The sequence below is a fragment of the Zeus faber genome (genome assembly GCF_960531495.2).
Source record: "Zeus faber genome assembly, chromosome: 1".
Lineage (NCBI taxonomy): Eukaryota > Metazoa > Chordata > Actinopteri > Zeiformes > Zeidae > Zeus > Zeus faber.
The window spans coordinates 28,949,392-28,973,377 of NC_137193.1; the positions used below are offsets into that span (position 1 = coordinate 28,949,392).

Genomic DNA, 23,986 nt, shown 5'->3' on the forward strand with positions numbered 1-23,986 from the left:
GCGCATCCTGCGTTGGGTCTCGTTAAGACTTTGCCAGCATCACCTGGTTATCCATTAACCTGGGGATGGTATGGTCCCATTCTAAACAAACAGAGGCAGCATTGTGTCCCGCTCATGTCCCTCTACTTAGCGGCAGCTTAAGCCAATAAATACTCTGACTGACTGGACCAATAAAAAACATCCCAGAGGCAAGTGCTCAAGTATGAAGAAGCATGGAGAGAGCATCAGAGGACAACCCACTCAGAAGGAGCAAAGAGGAGGGAGAGAGGGAGAAAAGCTCTGCACATCATTTAGACCGAGCCACTCTGCTTTTCGCTGGGAGAGCCAAGCTGAGACAAAATCAAAAGCTAAATTGAGTGGCTTGAAAACAGGAAGGAAAAAAAAAAAAAAAAAAGAACAATCCATTGGAGTAAATCACAAGCTGCGGTAACCTTACTCTAACGGCTAATTTTACAGTGGGTATCAGCAGTACTGTGGGTGCCATATCTTGGTATTTGGCCAAAGTATCTGAACAACACCCATCTCAGCATGGCGAAAACGGTGGACTCCAGTGAGGCGGATGAGCGTCCCAAATGGGACAACAAAGCCCAATATCTCCTCACTTGTATTGGGTTTGCCGTAGGACTGGGGAATGTCTGGCGTTTTCCCTACCTGTGCCAAATTTATGGAGGAGGTAAGTTGCAAGTAAAGTTGCAAATAAATAGTTATACATTTAATATTTATTTATTTATTCAATAACTTTGATATATTTGATACAAACTTAAGGGAAAAATGCCTTCAACTGACGAGTTGCTTTTGTAACCGCCTAAATCTGTACCCTCTTCTGGTGTTGGTGAGAGAAAATTCTGATCTGATAGATAAACTTAATTTGCTGAAGTGTTTTGTGAGGTAATGGCCAAAACAGCATTGGAGTCGTCATTTTAACAAACTACCTTGTGATGGGCAAGTGATGGAGGTCAAGCTATCCTATTCCACACAGGAAATGACCGTCTTCAGGATATGCTGTAAGTCTATGTGATCGTTTACATTAAATAGGGTTACCTCAAAACAGACAAATGAGCTTGATATAATTCCTCATAGCCACCCATCACCCAGTGATGTCTCCAACCCTCGGTAAACAAAATCATATAGGTCCAGGTAATGGTTTGGCTGGGTAAACAGCCGAACCCAGGAAAGTTAATAATCAGTGCTGACAAGTGAAGCCCCCCATGCAACCCCTGACTAATCCAACATTTTAGGGTTAGGAACGTTTTCTGGATTTCACATTGGGCATTAATAAAGTGTTATTGTTTCTTATCGCCTACAGTTAAGATTCATTTATGCAAAGACCTGCTAGCTTTCATTTTTTTAACTCACTAAAAAGTAGTATTTATATGGTTGAATTGAAATTCATTGACATTAAAAATACTAATTGTTGAAATACTCTATTTAAGAGTTTACATTTTAGTCAGTTAAAATCCATAGGGTTGATATTACATTTTAATTGGAAAAGAAAAGGTAAATTCTCGATATATAGAAAATTGACTCTTCATATCATAGATGTAAGATAAGGTAATATAGTCCTTTATCGATCCCCTGATGGGGTAATTCAGAATTCGGGTATTATTGATATCAGAAAGTACACAAATAAATATTATTCCTGATATAAAAATGTAATTATTGATGTCAAATATGTCACATCTGATACCAACATTTTTTTTACATGTTAGACTTTGTCATTCTTACCAGTTAGAACTGAAAATCTAACAACAACAATTGAATTATTAGCCCGAATTATAATGGGTTTAATTTCTGAGTCAAAATGAATAAAGGCTTAAATGTCTTGCCAGAAATCTTGCCTTTGAAATGGGTTGGCTTATCAAGATGCCCACCTCCCGTAAAGGGAAAACAAGGCAAGATACTGGCCAGCATTTGCTGATCAGTATCTGATCAGTTGATTTAAAAGCAAAATACAAATATTGTTATCGTATATATTCTGATATTCATATCAGCCTGTTCAGAACTTGACTTAATATTATGTTCTCCCCTTACGGGAAGCCTGACATTGAGGACAAGAGAGTCTATTCTTTGCAGAGTTGTAACCCCCCTGACCCCACATCTCTCCAGGTGCCTTCCTCATTCCTTACCTGATAGCCTTGGTATTTGAGGGCATTCCACTGCTCTACCTGGAGCTGGCCATCGGACAGCGGCTCCGCACAGGCAGCATTGGTGTTTGGAACTCCATTTCCCCTTTTCTGGGAGGAGTAGGTGGGTTCATCTGGGATAAACATGAAGATAAATGTAATATGTAACGTGACATAAACTCACAAACTCTAGTCGCTGCTCTGATCGAAATAAGTCCAGCAGCTACAGACACCTGGCTGCGGTGCCATTTTTTCATGTAATTATTTGTTTTAGATTAGAGATTGCGAATGTTAAATAAATAGAAAAAGTTGCCAAGATTTGGCTGGTAAATTGCCAGAACTTGCCAAGAACTGCCAGGAAATTGTAAATGTTTCACCAGTGCGAAGTCAATTTCTTACAGGTATAATAGAAAAAGACCTTTCTGAGATTTAGCTATTTCAATTATTACCAAATTGCCTGCACTAACAAATAGAAAAGGATTTACCATGAATACTGATACGGACTGGACTTCTTGTGTACGCAGGCATAGCCTCCATGTTGGTGTCCTTTTTGGTGGGCATGTTTTACAACACCATCCTGGCCTGGGTGCTTTGGTACTTCTTCCATTCCTTCCAAGAGCCGCTGCCCTGGAGCCAGTGTCCGCTCAATGACAACCTCACAGGTGGAGGGAAACGGCACTTCCCCCTGCTCCTGTTGGCCGGGTCCATTGGGTTTTCAGATAGACTTTTAGACTGTCCTAAATGAAGCATGTCAAATATATTCATATAAATGGACAATGGAGGTGAGTTGTGAGGTATACTTAGTTTTGTGTCCCATTATAAACAGCCTACGATGAGGAGTGTGTGGAAAGCACGCCGGTCAACTACTTCTGGTACCGCCAGACCCTGAACGTCACGTCGGACATCGAGATCAGCGGCTCCCTGCAGTGGTGGATGGTCATTAGCCTGGCCACCGCCTGGTGTGTGGTCTACATCTGCTTCATCAGAGGCATTGAGACCATCGGAAAGGTGGGTGGCGTTAGTTTGACGTTAGTTGACTTGCCGTTTACTTCTTAAGCATTGTGGTTTCCATCCTGGAGTGACTGAGTTTTTATTTTTTTCTAGGCCGTGTACGTGACGGCCACATTCCCTTACCTGGTTCTGACGATCTTCCTGGTCCGTGGCCTCACTCTCCCTGGCGCGACGGACGGACTGCTCTACCTCTTCACTCCTGACGTGTGTTCCGTCATTTGTCCCTCTCGCACATGTTCCCTAGCGGGCCACAATGAAGGTAGGGCTATTACTGACATTCTGTCGTTCTCCCAGTGGAAGGTGCTGAAGGACCCCCAAGTGTGGCTGGATGCCGCCACTCAGATCTTCTTCTCCCTTTCGCTGGCTTTCGGAGGTCTCATCGCGTTCTCCAGCTACAATCCCCAGAAGTGGGTCAACTGTTTTTTTGGGGTTTTTTTTATGTTAACACTTCAAGCTCCAATATCGATCGTCATTATACCGTGAGATGTGAGTACATGAGCTGATATTTTATGTCCTATTGGTATCAGGAACGACTGCGAAAGGGATGCTGTTCTGGTGGGTATTATAAATAGTGCTACATCTCTGTATGCCTCCATCCCGATATTTTCCATTCTGGGCTTCAAAGCGTCCTCTAACTACAACTCTTGTCTTGAGAGGTATGTCCATCTCACAGCTCATGTGAAAATTCAGGGATTTCATTTTGATTTGTAGCCAACGAATGTCAACGAGGCATGAAAAAAAAATAGATCTTCTTTTCCAACCTCAGCAACATTTTAGCTCTGACCAACCGGTTCGACATTGGAGACCAGAACATGACAGTGGACAACTATGACCAGTGGCTTGAATTCCTAAATGGGACAAACACATCTGCGGTCTCTGAGCTGAAGCTGAGGCACTGTGACCTCCAAACATTCCTGGACCAGGTATAACTTTGTGTTCTTTTCGGTAGAACATTGCCTTCTCTCCTATTCCCCATGTATAAAATATTTTCTCCTCCTCCCCCAGAGTGCATCAGGGACAGGCCTGGCGTTCATTGTGTTCACCGAGGCGGTGATAGAGATGCCGGGCTCTCAGGTATGGGCCGTGCTGTTTTTCGTCATGCTCTTCAGCTTGGGCCTTTCCTCTATGTTTGGCAACATACAGGGCATCCTCACGCCAATCAACGACCTGCACATACTGCCGACGTGGATCCCGAACGAGCTCCTCACGGGTACATGAGCACCAGGATGAAGGAACATTTCCCAGAATCATTTGTCTGGTGCCATCAGTGGAAACTAGATAGAAGTGAACAGAAGGGGTTAAGCACATTGTGTAAGACGTGCCTTCTTATCTTCCTTCCCCAGCGATAGTCTGTGTGGTGTCCTTCTCAGTGGCTCTGGTCTTCACCTTGGGCTCGGGAAACTACTGGCTGGAGATCTTCAACAGCTACGTGGGCTCTGTACCTCTGCTCATCATCGCATTCTTTGAGTTGATCGGAGTGATTTACTTTTACGGCATGAGCAAGTAAGCTATTCTCCTCACCCGGTCTGGCAGTAACATCAATCACCAAGTTGTTTTGGTGAAAAAACTAAAAAACCAAAAAAAAAACAGTCCTGGTGTTATCTGTTAACAACAATTTGGACACTGTCAGAACACGATGTGCAATTGCCAACTCTTAAGGTTGGTCAGCTTAATATGGAAATCTCTAAACTAGTGCTGGGTGATTTTTGAGATTTAAGTGAATAATTAGCATTTTTACTTTCCTACAGTTTGTGAAATGGCTGAACCACAAAACCGCGATTAAGCAAAAAAAAGTTCTAGACTCCGCATTTTTTTTCAGAAATAATTTTTCTGTTAAATTATTCAGTAGATGCCCATTGAATAACTGTATAGGCTACATTTTCCGTAAGAGTGTGGAAATTTAGTCACGGGGTCTGTGACACAGTCTCTCGGGGTGTGTGTATGAATCAGCAAGGAGGAATGGATCTGCGGAGATGGGACCTGGCTGTGTGTGTGTGCGCGCCCAAGACTGCGCAGAGCTCTACTGTAACCATAGCATCTTACTCTCCCACTCCTGTCCCAGACGCCGCAGAGGAGAGGAGACATTTGCAGCTGCTGTTTCTGCACTGACTCTCTGCACAGCGTGCATGGGAATAAATGTCACTCTGATATAAATGTATATTTAAATTTACAAGCTTCAATTGGTCAAAATTCAGGACTGCCCCACACTATCTTTGAGCGATATGGAATGATGAGGGGATGGAAAGTTACATAAAACAGCTCATGACATTATTTCAGCATACTATTAAATATATCAAAAACCATAATACACACGGCACAAATAATCATTTTCCCGGCACAAACGCAGCACGCACTACAGTGATTGTTATCACATGGGTGGCGCCAACTCCACGGAGTTTGTACTGTTGTTAGACCGAACATGGGCAAGTCGGAATGACAGGGTCACGAGACTTTGATTTTTTTTCGGGGTTGCCATCCAAAAAGTGTGAGAAACCCTGATCTAAGGGGCTCCAAACATTAACTGCAGGGGTGGTCAAGCCAGAGGCACTAGACGGGTGAAAAACCTTTAGCCAACTTCCTAGAAAGTTAAGGGGATGGCATTTTCTTTGAGAGTATTTATTTTATTATTCATTTTATTATCATCATTTATTGTATTTTTTTTTCAGGAATGGCCTACGAGACATTTTTAAAAATTTGATTTAAAAAATTCTTTGCACAAAAATGACAACCAAGTGGTGCTGTTATTATTTTTTACTGCCACATGCCCTTGACTACTTGGAAATGTCATTTGTTTTTATTGTGTTGATTAAGAAAATATGTAATTAAATGTTGCCTTGGTCTTTTTAGTTTGTTTAGAGAAAAACCGAAAAAAATCGAGGTTTAGTTCTTAAATTCTCCATAGGTTTGAAAAAAATGTAAAACTTTATTTTTAGGCCAAATCACCCAGCAATCTGAACCAATCTCATCACAATATTCAGCATTATCAGATCATAGTGACGAACAATTTAAATTAAGTTTTGCCAAAAAGTACTTGGCAAAGAGAGACATCGTAATCTGTAATGGTCAATACCTGCTACTGTGCCTCTTTACAGCTTTAGTGATGACATCCTCTTTATGACTGGGAGGAGGCCCAACATCTTCTGGAAGGCATGCTGGATGGTTATCAGTCCTTTAATGCTCGTTGTGGTGCTCTTCGCCTACGTGATTATTCAAGCACAGGATAGGCCATCGTATCCTGCCTGGGACCCTGGCTATGTAAGTCAGGCAAGGGGGTCTTTTGGGGCTGTACAATCAAATCACATTACCTGCCTGTTTGGATGATAGTTTTACTGTTGTCTATCTAACTTTAGTATAGACAAGTAGGGAAGTCTGGGCTAAATCCTCCAACAACAAAAATGTTCTTGAGTTTTGGGTACTACAGACAAAATCTTATCAAGTGAAGTCCATGGCCTAATGCCTTATCAAATTGAGGCTCCTTGATATGAAAAAGGTTGGGATCCATTGTTCTGGTGAATAGAATCTGTTTCATGTTTTGATGTAGGACAAATTTCCAGAGACCGAGATGAAGCAGTACCCAGACTGGGTATTCGCCATCATCATAATCATCTCTGTGGTGCCAGTGATCTCCATCCCGCTGGTCGCCATCTACCGACTGATTTGCTGTGGAGTAAAGAAGGTGTTCATTGGTGATGCTCGCCACGGCATCGATACGTACGCCAACGACGGATATGAGATCGAGACATGAGAACAGAAGGATGTAAACACTCAGTGGTTACTGACATTAATAGACTGAAATGGGAAGTCTCTACGATGCCAAATGATCATTTTATCCATACCATTGCAAATCGGTTACAATACGTTAATAGATTAAACTAATTTCAATTGCACAGAGTACAAGTACTGAGGCAACAAAATGCATTTCTCTGCATTTTACCCAACCTTAGGAACTGAGGTACCTAGGAGCAGTGGGTTGCCAGATAGCGGCGCCCGGGGAGCACTTAGGGGGTTAAGTGTCTTTAATATTATAACCATGAAAGGTTTGATTCTTAAAGGTTATTTTCTTCGTCCATGTAGAACCATCACATAACTTGGAGCATTCTGGTTTTCTCGAACGCAACATTTGAATTACCGGCATCCAAAGATTAAGCAATAAAATAATAGTGCGAAGACAAAAAAAATCAGTGTTCTGTTCTAATGAAAGAACAAGTCTAAATAAATCTAAAAAAATAATACTTTTTTTTTTATACTGTTAACATTCACCTAATTCTAGCTGTAATAAGTACTAGGCTTAGAATTTCTACTTTTACCTTGCAATGTTGGCAGATTAGAGAACCAAGTGGAAGACTCAAGTGGAAGATTTATTTTCATTGTTTCATGGGACATGACATCAGTGATGCAGTGAAGCACCCAAAAAATGTGGTACTGTTAAAATACTTCCTTTTCTTGTACATAATGAGTCATCGTGATGAAAAACCAAGCATTTCCTCCATGTACATTTATAAATAATCTACGTGTGCTGTGAGACGGTTGTTAAAAGACTGCGCAACAGTTTGCTTTTTGATGATAACAGCACTCTTCCTTATTGAAAGGATGAATCAAAGTCCAGGCAGAGGGTAAACAATAGTGGAACGAAACGAGCCTGATTGTTGCGATTGTTTACAACTGCTGCTTATCACTAAAGGCTTTTAAATCACCTGAGTGCAAATTTGTTTTGACGCTCCCATGTTCTGACCCGTTTCTCCATCACTACCAAGTATTTTACTTGTGTTATTTGTCCCTTTTCTCACGGAGCATTAGAAAGTCTGCTTTCGGTAAACCTGGACACACAAAAATAAATAAAACCAACATGAGGATAAAGAGGGAAAGGTGTTTCAATAAATGATAGGGGTCAAATGGAGTTAAACTGAAAGTCCTTTCTAGGAAAAAAAAAAAAAAAAAAAAGTCTTTTGTAAATTTATTTACATTTGAAATTTACTCTGAAATAAGACTTACCCATTTCCTCTAAAAACTCTTTCTTCTGTACTCCAATGTCCTCTTAAGAGAAAATGTCAATGTATAACCTTTTATTGGAATGTGATGAGCCCACAGCAATACACTTCAGGAGAAGGCCTCAGGTACTTTCAGTTCAGCGGCAAATAAACAGAAGTTTGGTCCAGCAGTATAAGCACCATAATGTCTGTGTGCAAACAATGCATAAAAGACAGCGGTGACACTGGGCCAGAGAGGGGAGCGCCTGTGGTGTGTGGTGCGTGGTACTGTGCGCTGCAGGAGAGGCTGGGCTGGGGGTGTTCAGGTGTGGATGGCCAGGAACTCCTCTGGGACCCTGGGGTTCGTGGCCTGTCTGACCCTGGCCAGCCTCATGTCTCCCAGAAGCCGCTCCAGACACCGCTTCCCTGTAGTGGGGATTGCAGAGTAAGTAGAAAACAAAATGTTGATACCCCCCCCTCCCCCTCCCACACATATAATAAAATGTAACGAGCTGGAAACTCGACTGGACTCTAATCTCACCTGGGGGTATGTTTAAAGGTGATTGCGGAGCAGTGAGCTGATACTGGAGCTCTTATTTGGGATAGAGAGGTTTCTTTTTGATTGAGAAATGCTGATGTGTGAGTTCAAGAGAAGTGAAAAATCTTAGGTTTATACACCCAAAGAAAATATATTACTTATTGATGAATGTTCTGATATTCAAACATGTTTCTGTGGCACATCATTCACATAATTGCACATTCTTTATGGAGCATGTGTCCACAACATGAATAAAAATGAACAAAAAGAGACATGGCTGTTATTAGATATGAATGAGAAAATATATATAATCCTATGTAAATGTCTGCAAAAAAGAAATAAAAAAAAATATATCGTTTTTTTTTTTTTTTTTAAAGATAAGAAACATACCACAGAGGTTTATAATGGATGATATGAAGAGAGATTTAATTAAGTGCCATCATGTCATATTCATTTAATATCCTGATTTCCCCCACAGAGAGTAATAATGTGTGTATTGCAAAAGCAGTACGTGTAAGATACTCTAGTGTTACGCCTCTCAGCGGTGATTTATCAACCTCCAATTAGGATAAATGCACACACACACACACACACACACAGTACATACGCTTGTGGAGACGAGGGAGAATGTCTCTGTAGAGGGAGCGGTGGCGGGACAGCACCAGTATGAAAGACAGACAGAAGAGCAGCTCCACCGCCTCCCTCTGGAGGACGCCTGTATGCTCCCCGCTGCCCAGACCCACTCCTGATCCCAAAAAGCAGAGAGAGAGAGAGAGAGAGAGAGAGAGAGAGAGAGAGAGAGAGAGAGAGAGAGAGAGAGAGAGAGAGAGAGAGAGAGAGAGAGAGAGAGAGAGAGAGAGAGAGAGAGAGAGCAGCAAAAATAAATAAGCATTTCAGTTTGTAAAAAAATAATTAAGTGAAGTAAGTAAAGACGTTGCCTTTGTTGCAGCGCCGGATGAGCTGGTTGGTGTAATCGGCCATGTCCCAAATCATACGGACAAAGTAGAGGGGGTTCTTGGCAACTGCTTGGCCAAAGGGCAAACTCTGAGCGCACACATGGAACCTGAGAACAACAAATAGGAAACACAAAGCGGTGGCCAGTGAGATAATACCAATTCTTGGGGTCGCCCCTTGTTGTTGAGCTGGTGGAAACAGGTATCGGGTTGACAACAGCCGTCGTGCTTATTAGAACTGCAGCTCTATATCTCCAGAGAGCAGACAATAAATTTCACTGAGTGTGTTGGTAGAGGCAGATAATCAAGAATGGCCGGGTCAATTACTTCCGTCTGTGTGTTGATAGTGCTGTGGACAAAATGCAATCGCAGCTTAGGACAGGATTCAGTAAAGTTTTGGCGCAAGGTGGAGAATCTGTGGATCTTCCACTCATTCTGTACTTGTTGACTAGCAGATCTACACTCAAACGCTCAACCTACTTATAGATGACATTGGCTGAAGTAATATAAAAGCTGTAAAAACCTGCGATAATGCAAACGCCAACTCTACCTGTATGCATGAAGCAACAGCAGCTTGTAGATGTTCTTGTAGACCGCGTTCAGGGAATTGGTCTACAAGGGGACATTAATAGACAGAAGATCACTTTTTGTTTATTGTGTGATGTGGGTCGTAAACACAGTTCTTTCTTGAGGCGACTGGAAGGAGTGATGAGCACTGGAACTGACATCCACCTCTAAGTTGTGTTTTCTGTTCAATAGGCTGATTAAGGGTCTGCTACACAAAAACCAATGCCAGACAACAGCACAGCAGGAGTCAAAGCATTTGGGGTCTTTCTGTTAGTGCCCCAGGATCAGCCCAGCTAACAGCAGACCTAATACGGTGGTCTGACATACATTGTGACAGACTGGTATTAAAAAAAAAAAAAAAAAAAAAAAGCCTAAAGTCTAAAAAAGCTGTTTAAAGTCCTTTCTTTGTCACATACCTTGAGGTCCAGGAAGATGGTGTGGCATTTGAGTTTGAGGAGGGTCATCAGCTTCCTCCTCATCTGTTGTCCCGCCGAGCGGGAGAAGCCCAAAGTGAAGCTGTACCGCAGGGACAGGCCTGCATAGCTGCGAGTTCAAGGGACAAAAGGGGGCTAAACGTAATGGCTTTACAAACAAAATATATCAGGAAGATTCAAGATTCAAGAGGTTTATTCATCACATACATATATATACTTTCATACATACAGTATATGCAGTGAAATGTCAATGCAACGCACCTGGTGATTACGCACAATATGTTCTAGACTGAACACAATAGCTACCTAAGCATACATAAGCACATCTAACAGTCTGGGAGTTGTCTGTAAAGGTATTTCTGTATGAGACGGTCCAAAGTACAAGGCGCGTTCTTCCAACTTACAATAAAATAATTTTTTTATTAAAAAATACGGATGCTTACGCTTTCTTTATCATGTGGGTGGATAAAACAAATCACCTGGAGTAGTCTTTATACACATCCAGCGTGCAAGTATCCAGGAGGAGCCCGCACCAGGGAAACAGGCCTCCAGGGGGCAGCATTCTGATGTCGGGATGGGAGGCAAAGCCCCCACACACCGGATAGTTGACCATCACCTTCTGGGGGTTAACCACGAGGCCGTAGTCCTTCACCCCGGCAAACAGGGCCCTGCACGGGGACAGGGAGGGGAACACTGTAACCCTCTAGGCAGGGAAGGTATCAAGTGAGGGACATTTCAAAGGGGTTGAGGGGAGTCCTACTTGAAGAAGGTCTGCGCTTGGTTGAGGTCGGGGGTGATCAAGAGGAAGTCGTCCACAAGTCTCATCAGGCAGCTATGCGGAGAGAGACGAGAGGGTGAACACAAATTAGTGTGAAACACTGCTCTCTACCTTAAGCGATGGGTCACTACATCAAGTAAAAGAAAATTAAAAGTCTGTTTTCAAAGATTACCCTCGATTCAGAGTTGTACCCTTGAACAGGTGGTTCTCCATGTGGCCATAGCAGAGACAGCAGAGGAGACTGGACACGACTGAACCCTGTGGGATCCCTCTGCGCTGACGGAATGTTCTGGAAGACACAGAAACCAAAAAAAAAAATTAGACTGTACCACTGGCCAGCAGATAGCATGTAGGACAGTCTTGAAGGGGTCACTCACTTCAATTTAAGGCCAGATGGGGTTCCATAATACTTTATACCAGTAATCTAAAGACTCTACCTCATCATTAACACGTAATTTATCATAGCATCTCGCTTAACCTCCTCATTATTTTTAACCAAAAAAAAGGTGTATATTATTATTATTCAAATGTACTTTTTTATTACTTTAATTTGTTTTATTTACTCTCTTCTCTTAATGGAAGAATGGATATAGTCTTATTTGTTGTTGTATTTAAATCTTCCCGTTTAGATCATAAATAAATCAATAAAAAAAAAATAGACTGCACTGTATTGGTAGCCAGGTAAAATGATAAAAGTGCATAGGTCTAGAAGAATCTCTTTTTCGGTATTTAACTTTTTGAAAAAAAAAAAAAAAAAAGTGCAGTTGCATTACAACCTCGCAATTGTAATATCGTAACAACTGGAGACCAAAAGAACTAAAACAAGCAGATGGATTACCTTTTTCCAAATTTGACAACACTGCTGGTGAGCATTTGAGTGAAGAACTCCATGGCCTCTTGGCCATTAAGGTCTGAGGAGAATTGCTGGAGAGGAGAATTGTAAAGAGACGTTGGAATAATGTCATCCTGAACTAAAATAATCTCTCTCTCTCTCTCTCGCTCACCTGTTCCACTAGTATAGCATCGTGAACTTTGCCTTCTTGCTGCAATGACATCGCCAAGCCTTTCATGTTGATGGATTCGTTGTCCTCCATGAAATCTGACTTAAAATTTTAAGAAGTGCACAAATAACTTGAAGCAATACAGTTTGAAGTATGTAGTGTGTGCGTGTTGGGTGGGTAGGTAGGTGTGTGTGTGTGTGTGTGTGTGTGTGTGTGTGTGTGTGTGTGTGTGTGTGTGTGTGTGTGTGTGTGTGTGTGTGTGTTGAATACCTGTCTGTTGAAGCTCTTCTTCAGGCCTTCGTGGGTGTCGGCCCAGACCTTGGCATAGCGCCGTAGCACAAACAGCTCTTTCTGGATCGGGGACAGAGTTTGGCCAATCACCTCGATCAGTTTGGCGTGCGGGAGGCTCTCGAAGGCGCCGCTCACATCCATCTGAAATACACAATACGCACACAATACTTCAAGGGGAAAGCATGGAAAATAATGTGAAATTATGATGATTATGCCCCAATAGTACAGCTACTCAAATACACAAATATTTTAAAATTAATTATACAGCAAGTCCTAGGTAGGGCAGTCATGATCATGACATTTTAGTCTAGTTTATCACTAACTGACTGTCATACAAATAAGTATTTTTTTGTTCATTTTATGGCACTGTAATAGAGGAATAAAATCAAACTTGTTATAATACAATACCTGTGCAAAAGAGCCATTTCTTAGCATTGTGAATGAAGATTGTAACATTGAAATTTGGGTAGAATTTCAACCCATCTTATGGAAATTCACCTGATTCACATTCTATTTACTGCAACATTTCTAACATTGGTTTGAAATTCTGCTTAAATTTAGATAGACAGAACATAATTGTGAAATCTAACATTTTTACTAAAAGATCACTATGTGCTAGAATAATTTTGATCAGGCAATTATGTAAGAATCGTGACAGCTCTAGTCCCGGGGCTGGGGTCGGCGGGGATAGAGCCTTACTTTGACAAAGTAGAGGCGCTGCAGCTTCTCCTTCTGGGCAGCAGCCAATGTGCTCAGTGCCTTGTGAATGTCGGCCATGCCCCATACCGTGAAGCCCAGCAGCGACGGCTTGGAGTGCACGCACGCACGCAGTGCCTCCAGTAGGTCCCGCACCTGCGCCTGGTGAATCTACGGAACCCAAACCCATGAACACAACAAATTCCAACCGAAAAATCCAAACACGACAGGATTCGACAAGTACCCTAGTTTTGGCATCGGCTCCGACGACCCTCGTGATCGGCCTCATGCCGCCCGCCTTTGGGATAAAGCGAAGGCGTGAAATAACGGTGGTTTTCGGGAGGGACGCCACCTGCGCCGGGGTGAGCTCCTCCAGCTGGCCCTTGGAGATGTGAGCCCTAAAAAAATAATTTGACAGATTGTTTCCAATTACAGCTGGCCTAACATTTATATTACAATTTCCTTTCATGGAAATATCTGACATAGCTCATATATTTTACAGTATAGTCCCCATTTATGAAGGTTGCTCACATTTCTCTTTTCATTTGCTGACAGCAAAGTCAGAAAACCATAAAAAAAAGTCTGAAGCTCAATAAAGAAGGAAACAGTGTGAGACAATCAATGACGTAGCAGAGATTTTTTCCAAACTTCTCCCAAAAAAAATGCTGGCTCTCATAATAGAGTATTTACGGCTTTACCATTCAAGCCTGTGAGCGCGTGCTTACCTGAAGGCCAACTCCTGGAGCTTGGCCCAGACTTGTTGTCTGTAGAACCTCAGAGAGTTCTTATGCCCCATGCTCTCCGTGACGTAGAACCTAGCTCGGACCAGACCCAGAACGTATCCGTCCAGCAGCCAGGCCAGGAACTGCCCCAGCACACGTGTGCGATATGCAAGCTCGCTGGGCGGAGAACGACCTAAAGAGCAACAAATGCGGTTCAGCTGACCGTGGATGAAGTTGGTATGGACTTATATCTGGAAAAAAAAAAAAAAAATCTCACCCGTTTTGCTGATCTTTAGCCAATCGCACTCATTCACCTTGATCTTCCACATGACTTCAGCCAATGAGAGACGCTCAAATTTGCCACTGTGCAGAAGGCTCTTAACCCTGGTGAGAAAAGTGACCCTGTTGCGGTCCGATCCCCACAGCTCCGAAGGGACCACGGTGGAGAGGCACTGCCTGATGAAGAGGTACACCCGCTGGGGGGGACAGTGTTGGGGCAGCAGGGAGCCCAAGTCTCCCCGTTCCGGTCCTTCCCCTCCCGCCTCAACCCACGGGCACACATCCTGCAGGATCCTGCCATAGGCGCACCCCCTGTGTCGCCGCAGCAGCTGGTTAAACAGAGGCACGCTGTTGAAAAAGCGACGGGGAAGTTTCTTAGGCTTCCTCGTCTGTCCTCTGAGATACGACACACCCTCAAAGAAGACTATCCTCATCAGGTCCTGCCCCTTCAGCCTCCTGGGAGCCTCGGTTCCGCTGTTTATCTTCCTGTTCAGGAGAAAGCCACGCATGCCCCTCCCGCTGTACATCATGCCCTGGGCTCGGATGAAGCACTGGGAAGGTGGAAGCGGCGGGAAAAGGCCCGATCTCCAGCTGGGCCCGGCCTCCAGTGGAGGCGTGGTTCTAAACATTTCAACAGGCTGCTTGGCGTTACTGCTGCACACGACTGGCTTCTTGGGAACAACAACTGCCACCAAGGGGCGCTGCTCACTCCCCACTGTGTCACTGCAACCCTGCAGGGTTTCCTTTGCCAGTCCACCTGGCTCTACTCGCATCCTCTTTCCCGAATCGACTCCATCTTCTTCTATCGAGTCCCTTTTTCTTTTGCCACTTTTCCCGTGAAGAGTCCTTGAAATAGTCTGTAAAGAAGTCCTGACTTTTGGTTTATTTTTCCAACCCGCTGCGCAAGACCTCCCGACGGGGTTTTTCCCGGGCCGCGGACGAAGACAGAAAAGCATAGAGCCCGTTGCCACGGAGACCCGGTCATAGACGGGCGCTCCGCACACCTGGAACGCACAAGAGGGGGGGACCGACACGAACATGGCGCAGCTCTCCAGCAGGTACCTGGTCATGTCCGTGCCCAGACGTTTGGAGACTTTCCTCCACAGGTCGCTGCCGTGGATGTAGGCGGCGCTCTGCGTGACTTCGCTCTGGAACTTGAACTGGTCGGCGTCCCGTTCCTCCTGGGCCACGGAGAGAAAGCTATAGCCGTGCGCCAGGACATTTCTCTTTCTCTTGCGCTTGAGGCCGTTCAGGATGAAAGCCAGGAGCTCGGGCAGGGTGCAGATCTGTAGAATACGTAGACGTAAAAAAAAAAAAAAAAGAGGGGAGGGGGACGACGACAACATAATAACAAATTAAATACCGACTTGCTCTAACGCAGTGATTCCCAACCTTTTTCCACATCAAGGACCCTCTACTTGAAATGCATTACGCCATTTGATAGGATTTGGTCTCTGGGACCTAAAGATATTTTCATTGTTAGATACAATTGAGTCCAAACCTCCACATCTGTCCATACCATAGTTAGGAAAATAACAGTGGGAATAGGATGAAAACAGTCATTATTCTACACGGTCGAACGGATCTAACCTCTTACAAATAAAATAACGCTGATGCTGAACTATTAATCGTTTTGCCAGGAGCCCCCTGGGGGTCCGCGGACCTCACGTTGACAACCACGGGTCTAACGGATGGATAGACGTCAAAACCAGCGGCGTGCCTCTCATTTTTTTGACGAGAACTTCTTCCACCGTACCTGGTTGCAGCTCGGCACCTGCTCTAACGCTTTATCGGTGCACACCAAAACTTCCCGGACGAAAGATTTGAAGCGGCTCGAGTCGGACTCTTCGACCAGAGTCGGTTGGTGACCTTCTCTATACACGACGGCGCCAGCGAACCCATCCAGGGTTTCAACGTGCGCGTAGAGCGAGCGGAGGATCTCCAGAACCCGGGACATACCAGCACCAGACATACTGGCCGAACGAAGCGGGGCTGCTCTTGCTGTGCAGCGCCCACCCGCGTACACGCCGCGTCGACAACGCCGACGCGCGGCGGGCGAACGAGCCGCGCCGTGACGCGCGACCCGCGAACGACGCGCTCGTACCGAACGAGGCGTGTCGGTGAGTCGGTCGTCGCGAGTCACTCCGGCAATAGAGCGGGTGAGCGAGTTCGTCTTCAACTCACACCTGAAATAACAGTTCCAGCTCGATGAACGTGGGGGGGGGGAAAGGGGCCAAGGCATTCTGTGTGTTTGTCACTTTGTATTCTGTCAAATCGATTATTTCGACCTAAGTATTTTTTTTTTTTTTTTGTGATTGACGGTTTACATTTCTCTGGCATAATAATTATATTTTAAAATAGTTAGCTCTGGAATTTTTTTTTTTTTTTGTTTGAGATCTACACTTTGAATTCTACCGCCCAAATAATTCATTTCGACAGAAACAAACGTTGGACGGACGCCATGACGGCCCCGACGGCCGCGGCTCCCGAGTCGAGGAGGGGCCGCCTGACCAATAGGAGAGCACTTTACTCGATTGTTTAATCACATAAATTCACGGACGGCACTAGCCAACAAGCTGCCTTCTGATTGGTTGCAGGTCCCCCCCCCCCGCCCCCCCCCCGCTCGCTTGGACCAAGCGCGCCAATGCGCCCACATCGGGTCGCCGACCGGGAGCTAGTTAGCCACTTAGCTTAGCGTGTGTGGCTGAACGCGGCGGAGGCAGAACAAGGCTGCCGCAGAAGACGCAGGCGTCCGACCCGCTTTTCCCCGCTTTTCCCGCTCTTCGCCGGTCCATCGTCCGCTCAAGTTCGCTGCAATGGCGGACAAGGAAGGTAACGGCAGCGAAGGACAAACGAGTTCGCGTCGTTGCGGACAATTACCACTGCGCGAAGGTTTTCGCTAGCCGGTTAGCTCGGCGGGCTAACAGAAGGCTAGCTGAACCCGTCAGGAATCGATGTGAAAACAGTTGCCATTTTGCGTTTTTGCGTTCCTTGGCGTCAAATGCAGTCGACGTTGGTAACGTTGGTAACGCCGCAAATGTAAGCAATAGAGTGGAAAAGGAAGAGATAAAAAAAAAATGTGTGTGTATATATGTATATATATATATATATATATATATATATATATACATATAAACAGTCTAGTCTGATATTGACATTTTTTTATGGCGCTGCTTAATGCAGGGTTCTCACCTGGTCGCCGGTGCTTGAATTTCATCCTCAGAAAATTTAAGTGCTGCAATCCCTTGGAAAAAAAAAAAAAAAAAACCTTTTGTGCTGAAGTGCATAAGAAGTAATTGGAAAAATATGTGATAGTTGTGATGTGATAAACCTGTTATGTTCCCCCAGGTTTTGTCAAATCTTAACGTAATAAACATTTCACACAATCGCTTTTATGACAAATTATGCCAGGGAAATGTAAATTGAATCCAGCATGGCTGGAAATAAACACTTATCGTCATAGATCACAATGAGATTTTATTTATTTATATATATATATATATATATATATATATATATATATATATATATATATACACACACACACACACACACTTGTTTAGATGTGTGCTGCTGTAACTCTGCAATCGCCCTCTAAAAAATGAGTGAAACTTAGCACTCACTAATGAAATATCTATCTGACTGTTATGTGTTGAGTTGCTGGTCTTCTTTTCCAGTGGGTGCTTTTGATGATGCGGTGGAGGAGAGGGTGATCAACGAAGAGTATAAAATATGGAAGAAGAACACACCCTTTCTCTACGACCTGGTCATGACCCACGCTCTGGAATGGCCCAGTCTCACAGCTCAGTGGCTGCCCGACGTTTCCAGGTACACGCGCGATCAATTGGAGGCTTAGATATTTGTAGTTCTTATTAATTGTTGTCATTGGTAAGAATTTGAATATTTGACAGCCTTGTATTTCTTCCCCCTCTCAGGCCAGAGGGCAAGGATTACAGCGTCCATCGGCTAGTGTTGGGTACTCACACGTCAGATGAACAGAACCACCTGGTCATCGCCAGCGTCCAGCTGCCCAATGACGACGCCCAGTTCGACGCATCGCATTACGACAGTGAGAAAGGTGGTAAGTGGGCATGAGCACCCATAACGTTTCTAGTTAAAATGTCAGAGTTAATGGACTTCTAGAGAGGGATGGCAAATTCAAAACAGCTAAGTCTGTTTCCCAAACCTAATGCCTATAACATTAAAGGGGACCTATTAAGAAAAACTCACTTTTTCAGTGCTTGTGCACATACATTTTGGTCTGATGGTTCTACTGACACACAATCTGTGAAATAAGACAACCCACTCAGTTGTTTTTTGTTTTTTTTTGTGGTCAGCCTTTGTCTAAAAATGTCCTGAAACACCCCGTTCAGATTTTTCATCCCTTAGTACGTCAGAGGGCCCACAGTAGAATTAGAATTAATTAGCTGCCTCCCATCTGAGTAACTCAACAAACAAATCTTTTAAAAGAAGAAACTGCAGACGGTGGAAATGTAAGTATTTAAAAAATAATTCTGTTTTGTTTATTTAAAAAAAAAAAAAAAATGTATGCGGTAAACTATAGGCTGTGGCACGTGTTCCGCTGTGCGTTTCTCCAAACAAAACCAATAAAAAAAATATTGTGTTTTTATCATAGATGTAATTTGTTTTATTTTCCAACATTTACATGAAACAAAAAATCCCCACATCAGAGTCCTGGTGTGTCCCACAAGCTTGGAGCACGGCAACCAAAGTACAGTAGGAACAAACTTTTTAATAAGGCCTTGTACATCTAATATGAGTGAAAATTCGGCAACTAGTTTGCTTATTTCCTGCCTCAAATTTGTTCAGAAACAAATTTTGGTAGACTGATAAGGTGAAATCATTCAGAGTTTACATACTTCATACAACATAACCCATAGTCAAGCTCAATCACCATTGGCTCACAGAATCCAGGGTGACTCCACTCACAAAACAGCCCATTTTTGAGCAGGGTTGTATAGATGCATATTCAAATTGCTAGAGTGCATAATCTGTGTGATATTTTCAGCAAAAAGCTTTAAAAACATGTTTTGGGGACCTAAGAGACCTATATTAACTTCTTTAAAAGGGAGCACAATAGGTCCCCTTTAAATTGTTTTCATGCCAACACAAACCATCACTTATTTATTCAGTTCTTGTATGGCAATGTTAGTTTGTTGTGATTTCATGTCTTTTTTTTAATGTTGTTCTCCTTTGTCCAAAACATGAATTTTCCCCAGTGCAGTAAAACACTTGTTATTAATATTTATATTCCGAAACCTTAAACTCAAAAGATATTTATTTAGAAATAATTTAGTGGGGAGGATGAAACATTGAGTTTCCATGTCCTTTTTAAAATGGCAGGTTTTGCTGTGTCCAACACAATGCCAAGCACCTTACTATATATTTTAAACCAGTTTTACAATGTGAAACGGCATATGGAAACCCGAAGTGCGAAACCTTTTTCTCTGTCGAAATTGCTCCACTGTCTCTACTTCCAGATTGTTGATAAATGTCAAGTTATTTATTATTACTTATACTCATTAATTACTTTTGAAAAGGTACCAGAATACCACAACTAAAAAAGCTATATGGTTCGTTGTGACCATTTTTCTATTATGTTGATAGCCTGAGGAAAAACTACTCGGAGGCTGCAAACCTCCCTTTATTTCACAGTTCTAGCCAAGTTTCTTTTTTCATTTTCCTCGTCACAGAGTTCGGAGGGTTTGGTTCCGTGAGCGGCAAGATTGAGATCGAGATCAAGATCAGCCACGAGGGAGAGGTGAACCGTGCCCGCTACATGCCCCAGAACCCCTGCATCATCGCCACCAAAACACCCACGTCAGACGTGCTGGTGTTCGACTACACCAAGCACCCCTCCAAACCCGGTACGCGGCTCAGACCCATGATAGAGATGTCGGTTGTTGATGTTGTGAAATCCGTGCGGTAGAGGCGGAGTTCCTTCCAGGCACTCTGTATCTGTTTATATTTAAAGTCAAAGCATATAGGCGTTCTTTGTTTTGTTGCCGTGACCCACAGATGTTTCTGGCGAGTGCCGTCCTGACCTGCGTCTCCGAGGACACCAGAAAGAAGGCTACGGACTCTCCTGGAATCCCAACCTGTCTGGCTGCTTGCTCAGTGCCTCAGATGACCATGTGAGGGCTGAACAAAATTGTCATTCATTATCTTTCCCGTCAATATAGTTGGGATTCCGGACAGCATGTGAATAAAGTAAACACAAAAGACTAGGCTAAAATTGTGACTTGGGATTCTCATGCCTTTCATCTGCAGACGATCTGTCTGTGGGACATCAGCGCAGTACCCAAAGAAGGGAAGGTGGTGGACGCCAAGACCATCTTCACCGGCCACACCGCCGTGGTGGAGGACGTCTCCTGGCACCTGCTGCACGAGTCCCTCTTTGGCTCTGTTGCCGACGACCAGAAGCTCATGATGTAAAGAGTGCAGTAGGGTTGAGTTTTTAGTCCCATGGTTGATGCTGTTCTCCATTGCAGCTCATGTTTTCTCTTTTCTGTCTCTCTTAAGCTGGGATACTCGCTCCAACAACACGTCCAAGCCCAGCCATGCCGTGGACGCCCACACGGCGGAGGTCAACTGTCTGTCCTTCAACCCGTACAGCGAGTTCATCCTCGCAACGGGTTCGGCAGACAAGGTAATGCAACACCCCCCGCCACATGCTGTAGTACCCACGATGGTGCTCAGCATCAGGAATTTAGTGATGGATTGTATGTCCTTTGTTAACAGACTGTGGCCCTTTGGGACCTGAGGAACCTGAAACTGAAGTTGCACTCGTTCGAGTCGCACAAAGATGAGATTTTCCAGGTGAGAGATTTGCCTCACTACACATATTTGCAGCTTTTATTAGACTGGACAATGAATGGAAGTATTTGTTGTCTTTTGCATACAAAATAATCTGAGAGCTTAAAGTAAAATCACAAAGAGGCAAATTTAGTTTCACCCTTTTTATACCACAGTGTACAAAATGCTATTTCAGCAAGTTTATATTTGTGCTATGAGAGATCTTTGTCCAATAGATGCAGTTGCATTGCTGCACCACCACTGTTGGCGACCAGAATAACCTGAGTTTCAATAGTGTGGTGTGTAGTCAACCTGCCTGTATCCACTCCTGCTACTATTCACATGGGTCTGATTCAAGCTCTGTGATGGGCTGTTGCAGGTCCAGTGGTCGCCTCATAACGAGACCATCCTCGCCTCAAGTGGAACTGACCGCCGCCTCAATGTCTGGGACCTCAGGTATACAGCGGACACAGTCGGTTCATACTGTCATGGTTCCTGCGTTCTAATTCAAGAACTATTGCTGTTCTGTACATTTTATGCTTAGTTATGATTTCACTTACTGTTGAAATTTTACATTTTATTTTACTAGTGTATGCCCGTTCAAAGTGTACGACTTTCTAACTCATTTTAATGGAACAGTTTAACAATGTGTCAAAGATTCCATCCTGTGTTCCACAATGGAAGATGAAACATCCGTCAAAGTCATACACCGGGGAAAGGCACTCTTTGTGACTCCGTCAGAGCCCTGGAGCCCCACTGGGTTGCTGTTTATTGCTATTATTATCGCGTGTGTCCAAATTGCACCAAATTGGACACTTCATGTCCTTGGGTCTTCAGCAGTACACCTGCGAAGTGTGAAGTAGTTCAATGAACAGTTGTCGAGATAATCGAAAGACATACAGAGATTCCTTCCTTTATAGTTTTGTTATGTACATTACATTTTATGTTGACATAATCGCTCTTTTTTTTTTTCCCCCCACTATACCATGGAAAGCAATTTAAGTAATTTGAGTCTTCCACAAATCATGCTTGTATAGATATGCATCATCACTGCTTGGAAGTTTTAGGTTTTTTTTAGTTCAACACAGAAGCTGAAATTCAAAAAGTGATCACACATGCATCAGATACCAGGTATATGATTTTTGTATGAACAAATTACAATGGAAGCTAAAACAAAAATTAATTTTTTTTCTGCTGTCAGGCTTATTTAACTAAATTGACTTTTTTATGTGTAATGCTGGCAAAGATAAAATTGTATTGTACTTACATACTTAACTACTAATGTAGTTGTGTTAACTTAAATGATTTTATTGTGATGGGTGTCCTCTTTTTGTTTTTTTGTTTTTTTGTTTTTTATTCCTAATGAATCACTTCAGCCATGTAATATTCATAGTTAAACCATGATTTGTTTCTTTGTTTATGTAGTAAAATTGGAGAGGAGCAATCACCAGAGGATGCAGAGGACGGCCCCCCTGAACTACTGGTAAGACTTGTTGATGCCCTAAAATGTAATGTTTTTCAATACAAAGTGTACAAGTATTTTGAGGTACACAATTAAAGGTTTGGTTTGAGTGATGTTACCCCCCTCTTTCTTGGCTAGTTCATCCACGGAGGTCACACAGCCAAGATTTCAGATTTTTCCTGGAACCCCAATGAGCCGTGGGTCATATGCTCCGTGTCTGAAGACAACATAATGCAAGTCTGGCAAATGGTGAGCTAGAAAACAAAGCCATTGCCTCCCCTACATGTACAAAATCCAATATGCATTTGTTGAATATTATAGTGTCGGGCTAAGTTATTTGCAACTAGAAGCCATGCTAGCAGTAGCTGATGTGTGAATTACTTAATCTGTGTCAAGGGGTGCGTTGAAGACTCTTGTGACCGTACACTGCTTGTCCCCATAGGCCGAGAACATCTACAACGATGAGGACCCCGACGGTTCAGCCGACCCTGAAGCCACAGTGTAACGTCTACAATTTCTTTCTGCTCTTCACCCTCCTCCCCCTCCTCCTCCTCTTATACACTGCCGAGGGGCCATCTCAATCGAGTCGCTCAACTACCTCTTCCCCACTGCTCCTCTCCACCAGCGGGGCAGCTCGTGTCTCAAGACACAGGAAAGATGTATTCATGTTTAACTCTGGTGACTTATTTTAAATACTGTCTGTGGAAAAACTCTCATAGGATAAAACAAGTAATTTATTACCCAAGGAACCTCTTCCCTTCCTGCCCGCCACATCTTTTTGTACAACGTTATAGAATATGTATTTTTCTAAATCAAATTGGTTCGCCCATGTAATTTATATAATAATGCAATTTGGCCTCAGTCGATGAGTAAGATTTGTGAAGTACAAGCAGCCTGTGCAAGCTTGTGGTTTAAATTAAAAGAAAAAAAAGGCGGGGGGCCTGAAGTCTGATGTCATCCAATTGATTGTTGTATAAATTATAACACCAGCCTTACCTGTAATGTCACACAACCTGATATCTGATCAGATGAGTCAGAACTAAAGGAAACATCTGCATTAGTGTCCATTTTAATAACACTTCTCCACATCCTAGGTATTCCTATAGCTCGTGTCTGATAAATGTTGTGTTGTAGCTTATTTGTAGTTGAACTTTTTATATGTCCAATATTTTGCAATTGTACAGTGAGTGAATTCTTAATAAAAAATAATTCCATCAATTTTTCGGTGAATATTTCCCGTTACTTCTAGCGGCATGCATGATGTTCTTAATACATCAGTAAGCGAGGAACTTGTGCATAAACCACCGTGCGAAAGAATTTAGGCATTTTGCAAAGTTATAAATGCCTC

General features: G+C 43.3%; 3 protein-coding genes across 4 annotated transcripts; 2 read left to right on the forward strand and 1 right to left on the reverse strand.

Annotated features, from left to right (window-relative positions):
* Nucleotides 1–528: 528 nt before the first annotated feature.
* LOC307245152 (sodium-dependent neutral amino acid transporter B(0)AT3-like) lies at nt 529–6,879 on the forward strand (the record flags this gene model as incomplete). The annotated part of the gene is made up of 12 exons (XM_080020583.1): nt 529–673; nt 2,107–2,247; nt 2,648–2,785; nt 2,950–3,131; nt 3,228–3,338; nt 3,429–3,541; nt 3,662–3,790; nt 3,901–4,057; nt 4,140–4,344; nt 4,478–4,637; nt 6,227–6,389; nt 6,676–6,879. The coding sequence occupies 12 exons, from the start codon at nt 529–531 to the stop codon at nt 6,877–6,879; spliced, it is 1,848 nt and encodes a 615-aa protein (XP_079876709.1).
* A 646-nt stretch (nt 6,880–7,525) lies between these two features.
* Nucleotides 7,526–16,332, reverse strand: tert (telomerase reverse transcriptase; the record flags this gene model as incomplete). Its single annotated transcript, XM_080013060.1, has 16 exons — nt 7,526–8,527; nt 9,247–9,384; nt 9,578–9,702; nt 10,143–10,204; nt 10,576–10,702; nt 11,073–11,261; nt 11,354–11,425; nt 11,544–11,660; nt 12,210–12,295; nt 12,376–12,474; nt 12,643–12,804; nt 13,363–13,530; nt 13,604–13,757; nt 14,085–14,274; nt 14,359–15,646; nt 16,117–16,332. The coding sequence occupies 16 exons, from the start codon at nt 16,330–16,332 to the stop codon at nt 8,424–8,426; spliced, it is 3,297 nt and encodes a 1,098-aa protein (XP_079869186.1). The 3' UTR covers nt 7,526–8,423.
* A 685-nt stretch (nt 16,333–17,017) lies between these two features.
* Nucleotides 17,018–23,856, forward strand: rbbp4 (retinoblastoma binding protein 4). 2 transcript variants are annotated; one of them, XM_080000328.1, is made up of 12 exons: nt 17,018–17,192; nt 18,038–18,188; nt 18,296–18,441; nt 20,075–20,248; nt 20,400–20,515; nt 20,652–20,812; nt 20,904–21,030; nt 21,123–21,200; nt 21,556–21,632; nt 22,602–22,659; nt 22,777–22,887; nt 23,081–23,856. In XM_080000328.1, the coding sequence occupies exons 1-12, from the start codon at nt 17,177–17,179 to the stop codon at nt 23,141–23,143; spliced, it is 1,278 nt and encodes a 425-aa protein (XP_079856454.1). In that variant the 5' UTR covers nt 17,018–17,176; the 3' UTR covers nt 23,144–23,856. The 2 variants fall into 2 exon arrangements, with proteins under 2 accessions (XP_079856454.1, XP_079856455.1); XM_080000329.1 differs by having other exon boundaries at nt 18,296–18,438.
* Nucleotides 23,857–23,986: the final 130 nt, after the last annotated feature.